The 15686-nt window shown below is 41.0% G+C and overlaps 1 protein-coding gene and 1 pseudogene across 1 annotated transcript in view; one reads left to right on the top strand and one right to left on the bottom strand.

Moving 5' to 3' along the window:
- Positions 1 to 15686, bottom strand: part of LOC146219453 (NACHT, LRR and PYD domains-containing protein 12-like) — a 120974-nt gene that overhangs the window by 16957 nt on the left and 88331 nt on the right. The window contains 1 exon segment of the mRNA XM_084694358.1: positions 2044 to 2217. Coding sequence (XP_084550484.1) covers positions 2044 to 2217 — 174 coding nt within the window.
- Positions 10190 to 11992, top strand: LOC146219455 (uncharacterized; annotated as a pseudogene).

The following is a 15686-nucleotide window of genomic DNA, read 5'->3' as shown; positions in this document are numbered from 1 at the left end:
GCCTGCGTTCTGCTTCGAGTCTCCTTTCATTTCATTTGGCGCTACAAGAAGCATTGTGTCCTGGCTAAGCAGTACCTCGCAGAAACCTCAGTTCCTGCAGTTTTTTCTACGCCGGCCTGCTCCGAAATCGACTCCGTACTGGCCTCTCCCCTGAGCATGTTTACATGCTCATTTTCCTGAATAAAAATGCGTACGGCTAATGCAGTTGTGGCTTATTTATTTTCTTACCAGTAGCCATGTAGAGCTAGCGTAATCGGCTGTTTATGTTTGCATTGTGTGGTGGCGCACCGTATCCTATAGGATTTTGGTTCCAAGTTAATATGCAATATTTCTCCATGTGTGTCTTTCGTTTTTATCATGGATAGCCTTCCCAATGTGTTTAATTTAGTCCAATGTAGCCTACTTTTTATTTCACATAATAATAGGCTAATCGCTTTTCCGCCAAATTAAGAGCCTACGTCTGAAGACGCAGCGTTTTTTCAAGTTCATTGTCTTTTCGTCATGTTAATAAATTGATCTTTCATTTGTTTTCTTTATTCAACCCTTATTTAATCTAATAGCTGAACAGTCCCAATTATTGCCAGAATGTGTGGTGGTTCATGTGTTTACTGTATGCTTTGTGTCACAGCAGGCTAATTAACGGAACCACATTAACAAAAATAGATCATCCGGATATTCGAAAATAATTTCGGATACTATTCGAATAGTGAAATCAGTTCAAATCTCCATCCCTAGTAGCTATATAATCATAATTGCACTAAAGGCTATTGTAGATTATATAGGGCTTCTCTTCCTAACCCACTGTCCTAAATAAACATGCAGTCTGTGATTGTATAATCATGAAATGCAAGGCCTATTAACATACGTGGACGTATATGTAAGGGATAATGCCTGACGAGGTGTCTTGTCAACCGCAGCCTGTCTGAAGTAGATTGACAAGCGAGGTGAATAGCGAATGGGATGGGAGATGAGCGGTTACGTGACACTAACACACTACATTCAGAAAAGAAACATTTTCATATAGGTTAAAATAAATATTGAAGTCACTCATTGTTGTAAATACAAGTTAGCTTGTTAAAGTCTTTCAAAATTGTAAATGGAGGCTTTGACTCTGTCACTGTTGTTATGGTTACTTATTTCAGATATTTTGTACAGACTCCTGTCTAGCCAGCGGACTAATTTAGAACGGCGAAAAGACAGTTTTGCTGCAATGACGCAGTAGGTGTCCGTTATCACCCGATAATGGACACCCCTGCAGCCAATCAGAATTGAGTATTCACCCAGACCATGGTATAATCAGTGTTAAGCAACATTACATTAAGAGTAGTGCTGTCAAACGATTACAATATTTAAATCGCATTAATGTCATAGTTAACTCGCGATTAATTGCACATTTGTATCTATTCTAAATATCCCTTGATATCTTTTTGTCCAATTTTTTTTTCTCATTTTAATGCTCTTATCAACATGGAAAAGTGGATCGGATTGCTTGGTGCAATGTTTTTTTTTTTACATTGAAAACAACATTGCAATCGCCTGGCTTTGATGAGGGGGCGGAGAATTTGCATCACCTGTGTGCTTCGCCATCCAGTGGTATTTCAGACTGAACGTGCTGCAATGATAGCTCAGTTCACGATAACAAAACACACAGATCACTCTGGTCTTGTCAATGGAACCACATGGTAACTTTTAAAAGTAAACTTTCCATTCAAAATTGTAATGGCATTTATTTCGGCGTTTCACGCTCGCCATCCACTCAAAACGTAACATTAGCCGACTACTCTTTAGCAGGCTCGCAAGCCCAAACAAGTGTGCATCGTGCCTGTTTTGTTTCCGGTCTAGCTAGATCCGGTGTGTTGATGTAATTTTTCTAACGTCAGTAGTTGTTGCAACAGCGTGTGAAAAAAACGAGGCCACAAAGAATGTTAATCCCATGATAAAAAAATGGAAGTCGTTAAAATGGGCTTGCATTAATGCCGTTAATAACGCGTTAAACTGACAGCACTAATTAAGAGGTATATAAAAACACAAACATGTCCTTACTTGAGTTTCTCCAGTCTGCAGTGTGGATCCTCCAGTCCAGCAGAGAGCAGCTTCAATCCTTTTTCTCCTGGATGATTGTAGCTCAGGTCCAGTTCCCTCAGGTGGAAGGGGTTGGACCTCAGAGCTGAGGCCAGAGAAGCACAGCCTTCCTCTGTGACCAGACAGCCTGACAGCCTGTAGAAAGAGGATCAATGTTGTGACAGAATCCATCTGGGCCTCCAGAGTGAATCAGCACAGAGGGGTTCATTTGGCAGGTGCTGTCATAGCTGCTCCTCCCCCTCATTAGACAGTGACCTTTCCCCCAGTTCAGGAAGGTTAGGTTTGTGTTCAGTTTGGTGCTAGTAGTTCTATGGAACATCAGGACGTCTGCTGCATAAAGCCCGCTCAGAAAAAAAAACAAGTCCCAAACTTGACTTGAATAAACACAACAAATTAGTTGGGGCTATAGCCCCTATTCTGAAGCAGTCCGATAGAACATGGTATAATATCTATCCACCATTCCAGAAAGCAATGTTCACGGCCACGCTACCTTAGCCTGGTCCTAACCAGACTCTCGTACATTTCATTTGTACAGAGAGTCTGGGCTCGCTCCATTGACAAACGTTGACTTCCTTGTAGGCGGGTACTCTGTAGGCCTGTCGCGATAGTCAATATATTGACTTATCGCACGGGATATGGAAATGAGCGCAATAATTTTGGGTGCTGCAATATATTGCAACTGATCATTTTTATAACAAATAATGATTGTATTAATTTTTACATAAAAACGAATGTCACCAACATTTTAGTCGAACCCGCTGCCTCAGTCATCTTGTCTGCTTTCTGTGTCGAAAGCGTAGGCGGGACTAGCGTCTCCTCACACACAGAGCGGACACCGACAGGCAGGGCCAGATTAAGACATCTTGAGGCCTGGGGCTAATTACCAGGATGAGGCCCCTATATCGCCCCGACGCACATCATGACACGCCCACAAACCCACGCCAGGTGCACTGACACATCAATGCTTTAAAGTCCACAGAACCACTCTATAAATATGATCAGTTTAAACATGTGACTCACCATCATCATATCAGTGATATTAAAAGGTCAGTTTTCTGCTCTTTCTCAATACAAACTCATCAATGAGCTCTGCAAAGTAGAGAATAAGTTGAAAGAAAAGAAAGAAGTTGGTGCAGAATGTCATGACTATTGAGTAGGGATGCACCGAATCCAGGATTCGGATTCGGTCGAATATTGGGCTTTTGGACGGGATTCGGTTTTGGCCGAACCTTAAAACATTTTCCCACCGAACCCAAACCCTACGCTTGCACTACGCCGGTTACGCTGATGGAAATAATGACGCCGCCGTTGAATTCGGGAATGTGTTTACGTAGCTAGGTGGTCCGTTCAAGGTAGTAGGCTGAGAGAAAGTGAAAATGGAACTCAAAAGCAGAAAAAGTGTTGTGTGCAGTGGCGATTTCTTTAAGACTGCAATGGAAGCTCAGCTTCTCCTAAAATATCAAAAAACTGATTTACATTTGGTGCTTAACCCGAACCTAATAGCCTACCTAGTCAAGGTTTTGATGTGAGGTGAAATCGGAACACATTAATGCAAGCGCGCATGGTGCGCAAGCGGACATTTTTACATTAATTTCAGTGCAAAATTGATTAGGCCTAGCCTAATATGAACATTACGTTGGAGTCATATTCTTAGCTATATTTTCCGGAAATTACAACCCAAATGTTTACTTGAAAGATTCAGGGCTTTTGAGAAAACATATTGTTTCCACCCTTGCAGGAACCTAGATTTATAAAGTGACAGTGACATCTTTCTTTTTTTACCTGGCTTTTTCAGTTCCTCCTGGCATCTTTTCCCCTTCCATTTTATTCTTCTCTGGACGCTCAGCGTCTCTGGGAGTGAATGGAGGAGTGGGCTGGCCTGAACGCTGGGCTTCTGCTTGATGATTGGAGGGTGTGTCGAAAGACTGCATCTCCTTTTGATTGACAACGATTTTGTACCATAAAAAGTTTCCGAAGCTATTCGAGTTTAGTCCCATCGCGGATTTTGGCCAGACTCTCTGCTTCGCACGTTATTTCGCCCCTCTGAATTTTTGTAATGTTATGCGTGGTGCCGTTGACTCACTCGACATCGGGCAACCTGAGGCCCCCCTGGTGGCGAGGCCCAGGGCTGCAGCCCCTAAAAGCCATTGTCTTAATCCGGCCCTGCCGACAGGTGAAGAGAAGGCGTGAACACACTGTGTTATAAAGTGTTCTGTTTCGTGACATCTACAGCTAGATAGGAAGAATAGGTAAAAATGGACTTGGTTTCAAAGCCGCAATCTTCAGCTTCGGTGTGGAAACATTTTGTCTTTAAGTCGAATGAGATGAGAGCCAATTAACGTGAACGAGCCGGTATGTCAACTTTGTTTAAAACAAGTGGAAACGAAAAGAGGCAACTAACCCAACATCTCACCTAGCAATACATAACTGTCTATCCCACCCAGTTGTTCAACCTGTGAACAACAACTGCAGCTGAAGCTAGAAAGGGGTCTTCCATACAGTTCTGTTACAGATGCCTTTTCCAGACAGTGCAAATGTAAATGTGACAGCGCAAAATGGCGCACACTCACAGATAGCGTAACTCGCTATATAGCCAAAGAGATGCAGCCATTAAACACGGTCAAAAAAACAGCATTTACAAATATGCTGCAAACCTTTGACAAACACAGGGCTGCCAACTCTCACGCATTGGCCGTGAGACACACGCATTTTAACCATTTCACACGCTCTCATGACACACCTTGTATATCTCAAGCTGAAAAGGCAACACCAACCAAGTAGCCCTGTTAACGTTGTAAACAATAAGGGATGAGCAACACATGTTCTTGCTCCGGCTTTAGCTCATGGATATTCGGCAGCGTTGCCGCAACGGACCGAATGTGGCTTCGCTCGCATCTTTCTCCGCCGCCATTACGGAACTACAACACCAGCGCACAACATCAACGTCATCTAGTGATATGTCGTTCGTGAACGATTTGTTCATTTTGAACGAATCCTTATAAGGACTCGGGAGTAACGAGTCCTCTCAAAGAGTGATTCTTTCATTTGCTCATGGCCGCGCATCGGGACTGTTGCATAGGCTCGTCGAAGTAAACAGAAATGATTCGTCCGACTCGGTCTTTGGGTACGAGTCTTTGGATCATTTTTAACGTGACCTGCATAGGCTCTGTGCTGGTAGCTAGAGGAACGATTCGTTAATTTCCCCACCTGGTCGTTCTACGAGTCTTTGGATCCTTTTTTCACGTGACCCGCATTGTATTTTGTAGTAGAGTTAACAGTTTCCTCATTCCCTTTCGCGTGGCCGCCGTTTTAGTAAGACGTGAATGATATTCGCTCAAGTCATCATACTGACTGGTTTTGTTATTTTCACTTTACATTTACACTTACAATTTAGTGCAGTGTAACTGTTTGCTGTGATAATAAAATGCTAGTGTGATAATAAATAAGCAAATCATACAAACTGTCATGATACATTATTTTAATGCAGGAATTTCTTTTGAAATAGTATCTGCTGGTGCACATGTCATGCACTAACCTACATGAAAATATGATATGTGTTCCCCCCCCCCACTGAAATGAACGAATGACTCGAAAAAAAGATTTGGGGCCCCTGTCAAATAGGCAAAAAGTAACATAAAATTATATTATATAAACCATCATCGAGTATATAAGACATTTAAAATATAATAATACAGTGAATGATCTTTGTTTTTACTTGTGTTTGGCAATAAAGGTTAAATATTTTTTTTTATTTTATATAAAAATGCCTACTTATTATTTATGAAGATTGCATAGATTTAAAAGCATAGCCTACATTTTTTGCTGCTCATGTACAAGCATGTCCCTGTACTTATTGCAAGTCACTCTGGATACGGGCGTCTGCTAAATGAATAAACGTTATGTAGAATGAACCTAACGTATATGACTTTAACGTCACCTTAAGTTGTTCCCTTCTACAGTGGTCATATTTTCAAGCTTTTAGCCCACTCATATTGCATTCGTTCCTTAAGAACCACTTTTGAAACAGTGTTAATTTTGGCAGCTATTTTGGACTTAGTCTTAGTCTTTAGACGAAAATGCTTATTAGTTTTTGTCACATTTAGTCATTTTAATCCTTCTTAGTCTAGTTTTCGTAGACGAAAACTCAAAAATTTTAGTCTAGTTTTAGTCACATTTAATAGCCATATTAAACTCCTTTTTTCCCCTTCTCAGTAGGGATGTGCATCTCCATAACTGAGGACGATGCAATACACATCTCGATGCACTGCCAACAATCCGATACATTAAAGATACATAAAAGCAACTACTAATGCGATACGATAAGATTCACCCCTATTGCGATGCAGTGCGATTTGACAAGATGTGATTCAATGAGATGCGATGCAGAAGAATATGATGCTATGCAATGTATGCAAATACCATGTAGCCTCTTCAGGTGACTACCTAAATTAGCTATGCTGCCTGTGTACTTTATAGCAACACGACATATCTTGCCAATTGCATGGGTTGATAACACTCGCCCGAACACGCCTCTAACTCGCTCGAAACTTGGCCGAGAGACGAGAATCGGCCACTGACAGCAGTAGAGATGAGAGCGCGCTTAAGAAACAGAGAGGAGGAATCTATCTAACTAGAAAATTATTGGAGAAAAAAAAGTATTGTGACTTTGTCAACCACCAACATTTTCGTCTCGTCTCGTTAATGAAAGTTATAATATATTTAGTCATAGTTTTTATTTTCAAAGATCCGTTTTCGTCACGTCTCGTTTTAGTCATGAGAAAAAGGTCGTTAACTAACATTTTTCTTCATAGTTTTCGTCTACGAAATTAACACTGCTTTGAAACAAGCTGAACCCCCTTGAAACAAGCTATTCTAACAACGTTGTCACTGGCAGTATTAGAAAGAATAGCGATTGAAACAGTACCATCTGCTAACTGAAAATATGCCCCCAAAAAACGTAAATAGGTTTGACATTTATTTATTGGGAAATGGCTAATTCAAAAGATGTTTGCTTGAAGCGATCATTGTCAGTAACAATGCCAAATACGACCATTTGATCTTAGACTAGAGCCCTGCACGATGGAGAAGCTGACCTCTGTAAATTGTGCTAAGCTAGCCTAGCTGCTGTTGATAGCCAAACTTAAGGGGATTGTTTGAAAGCGCCAGAAATGAAAAAAAAATTGCTGCCATCTTTTGACATCAAGTTTAGGCTGTGGCATTGAAGACAGCGACACATCACACAAGCTTGAGTTTAAATACATTATTTAATGTGAAATTACTTACTGTAAGTCTTGAATTACTTAAATGTATGATGCTGCAACAGTCTTACTACATCTATGCACGTTGTAGTTATGCGTCGTTGCTAACGTGTTGTGACGTTGGGCTTGCACTGACTACTGCTACACTGTACATAGGCCATGTGTTGTTTTTAATTAAGCATTTTTTTTAAGGAGATTCATGTCTCTTGTATGTAATGTATTTGTGTATGGGCCATTGTGCCTGAAATAAACATTAAATAAATAAAAATAAATTATTCCCTTTGAATTTTTGCCATGGGCCCCGAAATTCCTGGCGGCGCCCCTGCCTGTAATATCTGAAATACTACCTCATGGCCAGACCTAGTACAGAAGCAAAATCAAAATTGAGCAGAAGTACGTAAGAGGGCAGAGCCAGGCTAACGCGACCTCTCCCTTTAAGTTCTCGATGTAGCGTAACATCATGCTTCAGGATTTAACTAAATATCACAATATCACAATTAGGAGGATCAGCAACTGAACAGTGACAGGACGTTACCCTGCAAACACGTCTAGTTGGGCCCCACATGGGCCTCACTTGGGCTAGATGGGCTTAGGCTGGGCATGGGCTCAAAGGGGGCTTTGTTGTTGGGCCCCACATGGGCAGTAGATGGGCATAAGATGGGCTAAACTACTCATGGGCATAAGTGGGTTCCAGCTGGGCTCCACTCTTAAGATATTCAAAATTGATTATGGATGCTTTTGTTATAGGCTTATTTTAACAACAGTCACTGGCTAGTTCCACTTTTTACTTAAATGTTATCAGGCTTTTTAGCTATTTAGAAGTGTAGCCATTGCACTTTAATAGTGGTTTAAGACAAAATATGAATTTCAACAGACAATATTGTAATAAAATACATTTACTATTATTTTATTACATTATTGTACTATCTAGGTTTCCCAGTTCCACCCCATCACGGAGCAAAAAAAAAACGTAACTTTGCTGCCTTTCAAAAATATATAGTTTTTTGAATTTGCCGCCTAAAAAATTCCCGCCTTCAGTACCAGTACCAACGTCAGAGCGTCTTTGTCTGATAACTTCTGCAGCAGTCAGTCGCATGACGATTGGATTTCAGACACCATCAGTTTAACACGAAAAAACAGGTAAGAATCTGCCTCTATGTATACTTAAACGGGGGATGTATTTTTCACGCATGAGGTTTACTAAAAGCTTTTTTGGAGAGTGTTCGGTTAGCCAGTTTTGAACGTAAACCAATGAGGTTTCAGCCTAACTAGCAGCTTTCAGCTAGCTATGGTAATTAAACCTGGTTAAAGCATGGTGTTGAACATACAAGTCCAATTTATTAAGTTAATATCAAGCATGTTTTGAGCTTATTTTGAGTGGTTGACTTACACATATTGTTTGGAAGGATTTGGTTGTAAACTTGTTAGCAAGGCAGTCAAACAGGCCTAGTTAGCAAGTGGTTAAAACAAGCTGTAGCACAAGCTACAATTTATCGTCTGCTTTTTCCACTTGTGCTTGTTTCTTGTCTGTTGCCTTCCCTCCGGTTTCCTCGAATTGGATGAGTACGTTGTGTAGTTGTTTTGAAGAGGGACGATTTGGTTCTTTTTTGATGGGCTATGGAGAAAGTTAAGGAGGTGAGCGCAGCGCGCGCACACATGAGAAGGAGAGAGATGGTTAGGCTATAGTCTCAACATGCTAAATTCGCCTCTTTGCCGTACTCTTTTCCAGAAATAAACGTGATTTTAGCTGTGGTGATATTATTAGTTCTTGTTGTAATAGCAGTTCTGTTAGACTGGATATTATTTTCAGTTATTATCTTATTAGTCTGCAGAATGTGTGTGTGTGTGTGTGTCAGCGCTGTATAGGTGTGCTCACACACTCTCATACACACGGCAAACGAGAGAGAGTGTGTGTGTTCGCTCGCTCGCTCGCCCGTCGTGTACACTGTACACACAGCTACTACTTTTCTGTGTGAGCAATAAGGAGTGAAAACTGTATTGTTTAGCAGGCTAAGATAATGCTAATCGCTAGTAAATGCTAACGGCACATCCTCTGGGTGTTCCCCAGTCATGAAGGTTAAAGCAGCATTGCATGACGTTTTGATAAGTAGTGTGCGGTTGTCAGTGTTTAAAACTTTAATTGTAATCTGTGTGAAAATAATATAGTAAATGGCTGTGGGTCAAAGACTAGTTATGTTAGATAATTCAGTTCATTAGTATAATCCATAGAAGTTTAAAGTAAAAGCAGTGAGACACACAGTAGGTAATTATACAAATTAATAGATTATTCAGTCTGGAGAAAAGTGGTATTACTGATCTGGGATTTTAATTTTTGTATGTAATTTGACTGTATGCAATACTTACCTGTGTATATATGTTAAAAAGAGTAATTTGACACTAAAAATAAGTATTTTTGTCACTAAGGTCACTTTTTAAATACTTACCTGTAGTCCCTGTAAGAGCAGTTAATGTAATGAAATTCAAAAAAAGTTCTATTAGTACTAGTTTTAACAAGCAGTTTTTAATCATAGCTAAAAACTTAAATACTTTCTTCTTCTTTTTTAGAAACAATGGCGTGTTCAGAAAGAACTAAAAAGAGGAAAATATCAGCGAATTGATTTTGCGTCTTGTTGAAAATGAGTTGATGATGGATGATTTGTTGGCAAAAGACTCTGAAATCGATGAGGATCGCTCTGAAAGGAAATACCCACAAGATGATTTGTTAAAGGACTCTGAAAGAGAAGATTCCATGGATACTTTCTACAATGCTTGTGATCAGAACTGTTTTGAGAAGTCATCAAATGATTTTGAAGAGAATTCTTCTGTCTTTTATGATTGCAACATTTCCTCATTTGATGATATGGATTCTGAAAACTGGGTGCCTGCTGGTGATAGTGACTGTGATTCGCATGGAGATGCATCTTCCGACTTGGAAGAGGATAATGATGATGATGAATGTGGGCTTGCAGAATGGGCTTCAGAATTCAACATACCACAAACAGCGCTGTCTGCACTTCTTAAAATCCTAAGGAGGAAGGGCCTTGATATCCCAATGGATGCCAGAACTCTTATGTCTACTGACAGATCTTGCGATGTTTCGGCTGTGGATGGAGGGTCATAGTACCACTTTGGAATCGAAAATGCTCATAGCTGAACTAACATCTCTTGGACAGTTAGCAAATATGACAGATACTCTCACACTTCAAATTAATATAGATGGATTGCCCTTATTTCGTAGCTCCAGTATGAGTCTGTGGCCTATTCTGGGAAAGATTAAGGAAATTCCAGAGTGTGATGTGTTTGTAATTGGAGTGTACTCCGGTGTGTCCAAACCCAAAAATGTCCAAGAGTATTTGCAAGAATTCATTGTAGATATGAAAGCCGTTTCTCAGAGAGGTATTGTGTACAATGGTGTACATTTCAGTGTACCATTACCCGATGCTTTTATTTGTGATGCACCTGCGTCTTTCTTAAATGCTCCAAAGGCCACACTGGGTATTACGGGTGTGAGAGGTGCACTCAAAAAGGCCAGTACATTAATAGGAAGGTGGTTTATCCTGAAATATCAGCAGAGCTCAGGACAGACGAGCAATTTGAAAGGCAAGGCTATCAACAGCACCAACTGTCAGCCTCCCCCTAAATGATCTGGGTATAGGATTAGTTAGCAGTTTTGTTTTAGATTATATGCACCTTGTGTGCTTGGGCGCAATGCGCAAGTTAATATTTTTTTGGTTGAAGGGGCCGCAGAAATCCGGAATTTTTTTGTTGTAATGTCTGCATATATGGTGTCTATCAGGCAATATATACCTAGCCATTTTGCAAGGAGACCACGATCCATGTTTGAATTTGGTAAATGGAAAGCTACAGAGCTTCGGCAATTTTTACTTTACACTGGCCCTGTTATTCTCCTCAATAATATTCCCAGTAGAATGTACAGAAACTTTTTACTTCTATCTGTGTCAATGAGAATTCTTCTGAGTCCTGCCTTATGTTCTCCTGACAATTTAGACTATGCGGAGGAGATTTTGAAACTCTTCGTAACAGATTTTGCTGCAATTTATGGCAATGATTTTGTCAGCTATAACATGCATTCATTGATCCACTTAGCTCAAGATGCACGGAAATTCGGCCCGTTAGATAGTATTTCAGCATTTCCCTTCGAGACATTTTTAGGTAAACTTAAAAAACTTGTCCGTCGGCCTCAAAACCCTGTCCAACAACTAGTCAGGCGGCTCCATGAGAAACAGAAAGTGGCAAGCCAAAAGAGCAAATCAGTTTGCAGCCCACTTAAACAGCTCCACTTTTCTGGACCTATGATTAATTCAACTGCAACATGGGATCAATACAGGCGTTACAATGATGGACAGACAATGATCTCCTCCTCTCGTGGCGATAACTGTTTTTCTGTGGGGGGAAGGGTTCTTATTGTGCGGAACATTTTGTCACATTCTGGAACTGTTGAAGTCCTGTGTAATTTCTTTGAAACTGACAAAAACTTTTTCAACTATCCAATGGACTCCTCACGTCTTGGAATTCTTTTTGTTTTCAATTTATCTGAACACTTGCAGCTGTTACCTGTTGAGGAGTTAAAAACAAAAATGGTTTTGTTGCCATTCAAGACTGGATACGTGGCATTGCCACTCCTGCACTAGTGTGCTATTTATTTATTTTGTATTGTTCGTTTTGATTTACCGATTTGTTTTTTTATTCACATTTGCAAGAAAAAGTATGTGAACCCTTTGGGATTACTTGGATTTCTGCATTTTCACTTTTTCTCGCAACTGTATGTATTTTTTTTTCTTTAAGCATGTTGCCTTTCGCCATAGTGGCATTTGAAAATAATGGCGGATTGGCAGTTATTCCAACAAAATGGTTTACCGGGGGTGAGGAGGACGAATGTTACTGGCCACCAGCCAAGATCAACATGGCAAAGGCGGTCGCAGAACAACTGGAGCCGCACACTGATTGGGCAACATACAAGTTGACGGTCAAGAGAAAAGCCGGTAATCATAAATTCATGTGTATTAAGTAAGGGATTATGTATAGAACGCCTGTCATCATTATTCACTGCCACACATTTGTTTGTCTCCCACAGCAACGTATGGAGTTGCCCGCTCAAAATTGGTTGAGTACGAGGAAAATACAGATGTCCTGACCGAGTCTGATTCCGAGAACTTGGGAAAAGGACAGCGCAAAAGGAGGTGAGTCTATTTGAATCGTGAAATGGTAGATACTCAATGGATGCTGACACTCTCCCAATGATACAGGGAGGGAAAGTTTTGTGAGACTTTTGTTAAGTGTATTGTGTTCAAATCTGTCAAAATGAGGGATGTATACTAGGGCTGTCACTTTTTCCAAAACTGACAAAATACAAGAGATATATGATTAAATAATAGATAATATTAAATGTAATAAATTAAGTAAACATCACATGTTTAAAATGCTTTAACTCATTGATTGTGCTTGTATTAAAAACATTCTAGGAAAGTCATTTTTACAAGTGAGGATGAGGATGATGACAGCCCCATCGGACCTACCGCTCCATCCAGCCTCAGGTCACCACCTACCGCTACATCCAGCCTCAGGTCACCACCTACCGCTACATCCTACGCTACATCCAGCCTCGGGTCACCACCTACCACTCCATCCTACGCTACATCCAGCCTCAGGTCACCACCTACCGCTACATCCTTCGCTACATCCAGCCTCGGGTCACCACCTACCGCTCCATCCAGCCTCAGGTCACCACCTACCGCTCCATCCTACGCTACATCCAGCCTCAGGTCACCACCTACCGCTCCATCCTACACTACATCCAGCTTAAGGTCACCGCCTACCGCTCAATCTCCAGTAAGAGACTCCATGTTCGTGCGCATCTTAACCCTCCTTGAGGAAGTGAAAGAAACACAAAAGATTCACAGGAGGATGCTGCAAACGCTGTTACAACAGCGTGGAACCACCGTCTCCACCGTCTCTTCTACCCCAGAGGGTTTCCCCTTAAAGACGGTTCAAGATGTCATGAACATGGAGGAAAAACTGGCGAACACAAACGTAATGTCTGAACTGGTATGTACTATATGTTAAGTCTAGGGTCTTAACTATGAACTGTAGGGAATTGTTGAACTCTAATAGAAATGATGTGGAATATTTAAACATTTATAGATAAAATTATAATTGAAAGACATGCAAAAAAAATCTAATGTGTGAAATAAGGTTAAGGTTTATGCAAGTTTTCGATCATTCTTTGTGTGGTACGGAATTTATGTTTGTGCTACTGATTTTTTTCTGCATTCTAACACAAATTAAAATGTAATTCATTGTATTACTGGTCTCTTTGTTATTGTAACTTGTTTAAATAAATCACCATAGGGTACGTAGTATTATCAGGGACCCATAATCAGCCCACATGGGGCCCAGCTAGTGGGTCCTAGATGGGAGTAACCTGGGTTGCCCATGTGGGATTTAGCTAGGGCCCACCCGAAGCCCACCTTCAGCCCATATGGGCTTGCCCACATGGGGCCCCTATGGAACCCCATGACAAAACTGACTGGGCCCCATGTGGGCAGCCCATATGGGGCCCACTCACTAGCCCATATACAACCCACATGGGCCCCACATGGGTGTGTTGACAGGGTAATCACTCACGAAATAAAAAAACCTAAAACAGCGAGCGGCTACTACTACTTTCCCTCCGCTGCTGAGAAAAATCCCAGAGAAACCCTGACTAGGACACAGCCCTCTCCTGCTGACTCTTTCTAGCTATTTGTAACTACCTCCCATTCCCCACACCCTGCCGCAGTCAACTAAAAAATTATTTATACATATAAAGTGGTAAAATGTCAACCTACCTGCCGAACTTGTTCCAACGAGTTGGATTCCAACTGAAAAATATCCCACTTCAGTCGCTCTGTAGCCCATTAGCTACAAAAGGTCCTGGTTTATACCCTGAGACATTTCTGTGGTAAACCTGAGGTAATTTGCTTCTAAATTACTGTAAAAAAGCCTCAGTGAACGTATTTGTTCTGGACCGGCTACTAATTAGTGATGTTACGCTCGATACCGTGCTCACGAAGCGGTATCGACCTTTCGAAACAATTGGTACCGATACAAACGTGTCGAGCGTGGCTTCAAATGGGCAAAAACCACGTGATCAGAGTCGAAGTGTCGAGTAGCTGAGACAAACTGCGTTTTATTCAAATGCTTAAAAGACATCAGAAATCACTAATATTCGTAGGTTATAGAGGAGACATAGGCCTATTTACGGACGCTATAGAATACATTTAATTGTGAGAGCCAGAGATACAGATAGATTGCCAGAGCTAGATAGACAGAGATAGATACAGATATAAGATTGTACACAAGCACATAGCCTACATATTTCTGTAGTTTTACCAGCGTTCAAATGTGGCCATCCCTTTCCCGGTTGCAAAAGCATGTTCCAAAACCTTAACTGCTAGCTTACATTATCATATAATAATGTATTCATTTAGCATATACTTCCACTAAAACGGGGTGAGCAGATGCGATCTCACTTTGTCTGAGTGAGAGCCTGCGCTCTTACCACGAAGCCATACTCTGTTGAGCATAGGATCGCCAACCATCCCGATTTGTCTGGGACATCCCCATTTATGAGTGATTTTGATTTGTCCCGTCCGGGACAGCTCCAGTCCCGTTTTCCAATCACAGCCTCGCCGGCCGGTATTCATATTCAGTGAACTGCGAACAGGTGCGCGTGTCAGAAGGGAGCGCGAGTGCATGGAAATATTAACACGAAGGGCCTTGCATCACCAGTGCAGACGACCATCAGAAGCTGGGGGGGGGGGGGGGGGGGGGAGTGAGAGAGAAAGTGTTCCGCATTTGGGGTTGAGGAAGTTGGCAACCCTAGTTGAGCACTTTGTGTAATTAATGTAATAAGAACCTAAAAATAAACGTTATAAACGTAAAGTAGCAAAGACGTTACGTTGTTTATAATACAACAAGATATATGATAACATATTTTTTACACTTGCAAATAGAAACATTTGTCACACTCTCGCAAATACATATTTATTTGGAATAACAGAGAATGCCTGTCAGTATTTATTTAACTATGTTAGCAGGGCCAACCTCAAGAAATTCAATCGCCAGTGTCACCTTTTGTGATGTGTGGAAAGCACCAATAAAAGATTGAGGTTCTGTGTTCAACTTTTTGACTTTTTTAAAGAGCAGATATGTTTTTGAAATCTCACTTGGTATGGGGCATTTGGTTGATTATTCCTGCATCTCAGATGGAACACTACCATCCTATGAAGTAAAGTATGTCAGAATACATGTGAATAGCAAGTCATACATATATACAGTAGTATT

Source organism: Hypomesus nipponensis, chromosome 28 (genome assembly GCF_054491055.1).
Source record: "Hypomesus nipponensis isolate SF chromosome 28, ASM5449105v1, whole genome shotgun sequence".
Taxonomy (NCBI): Eukaryota; Metazoa; Chordata; class Actinopteri; order Osmeriformes; family Osmeridae; genus Hypomesus; species Hypomesus nipponensis.
Note: the sequence above shows the minus strand (reverse complement) of the source record. Positions and strands in the feature narration are given on the sequence as shown.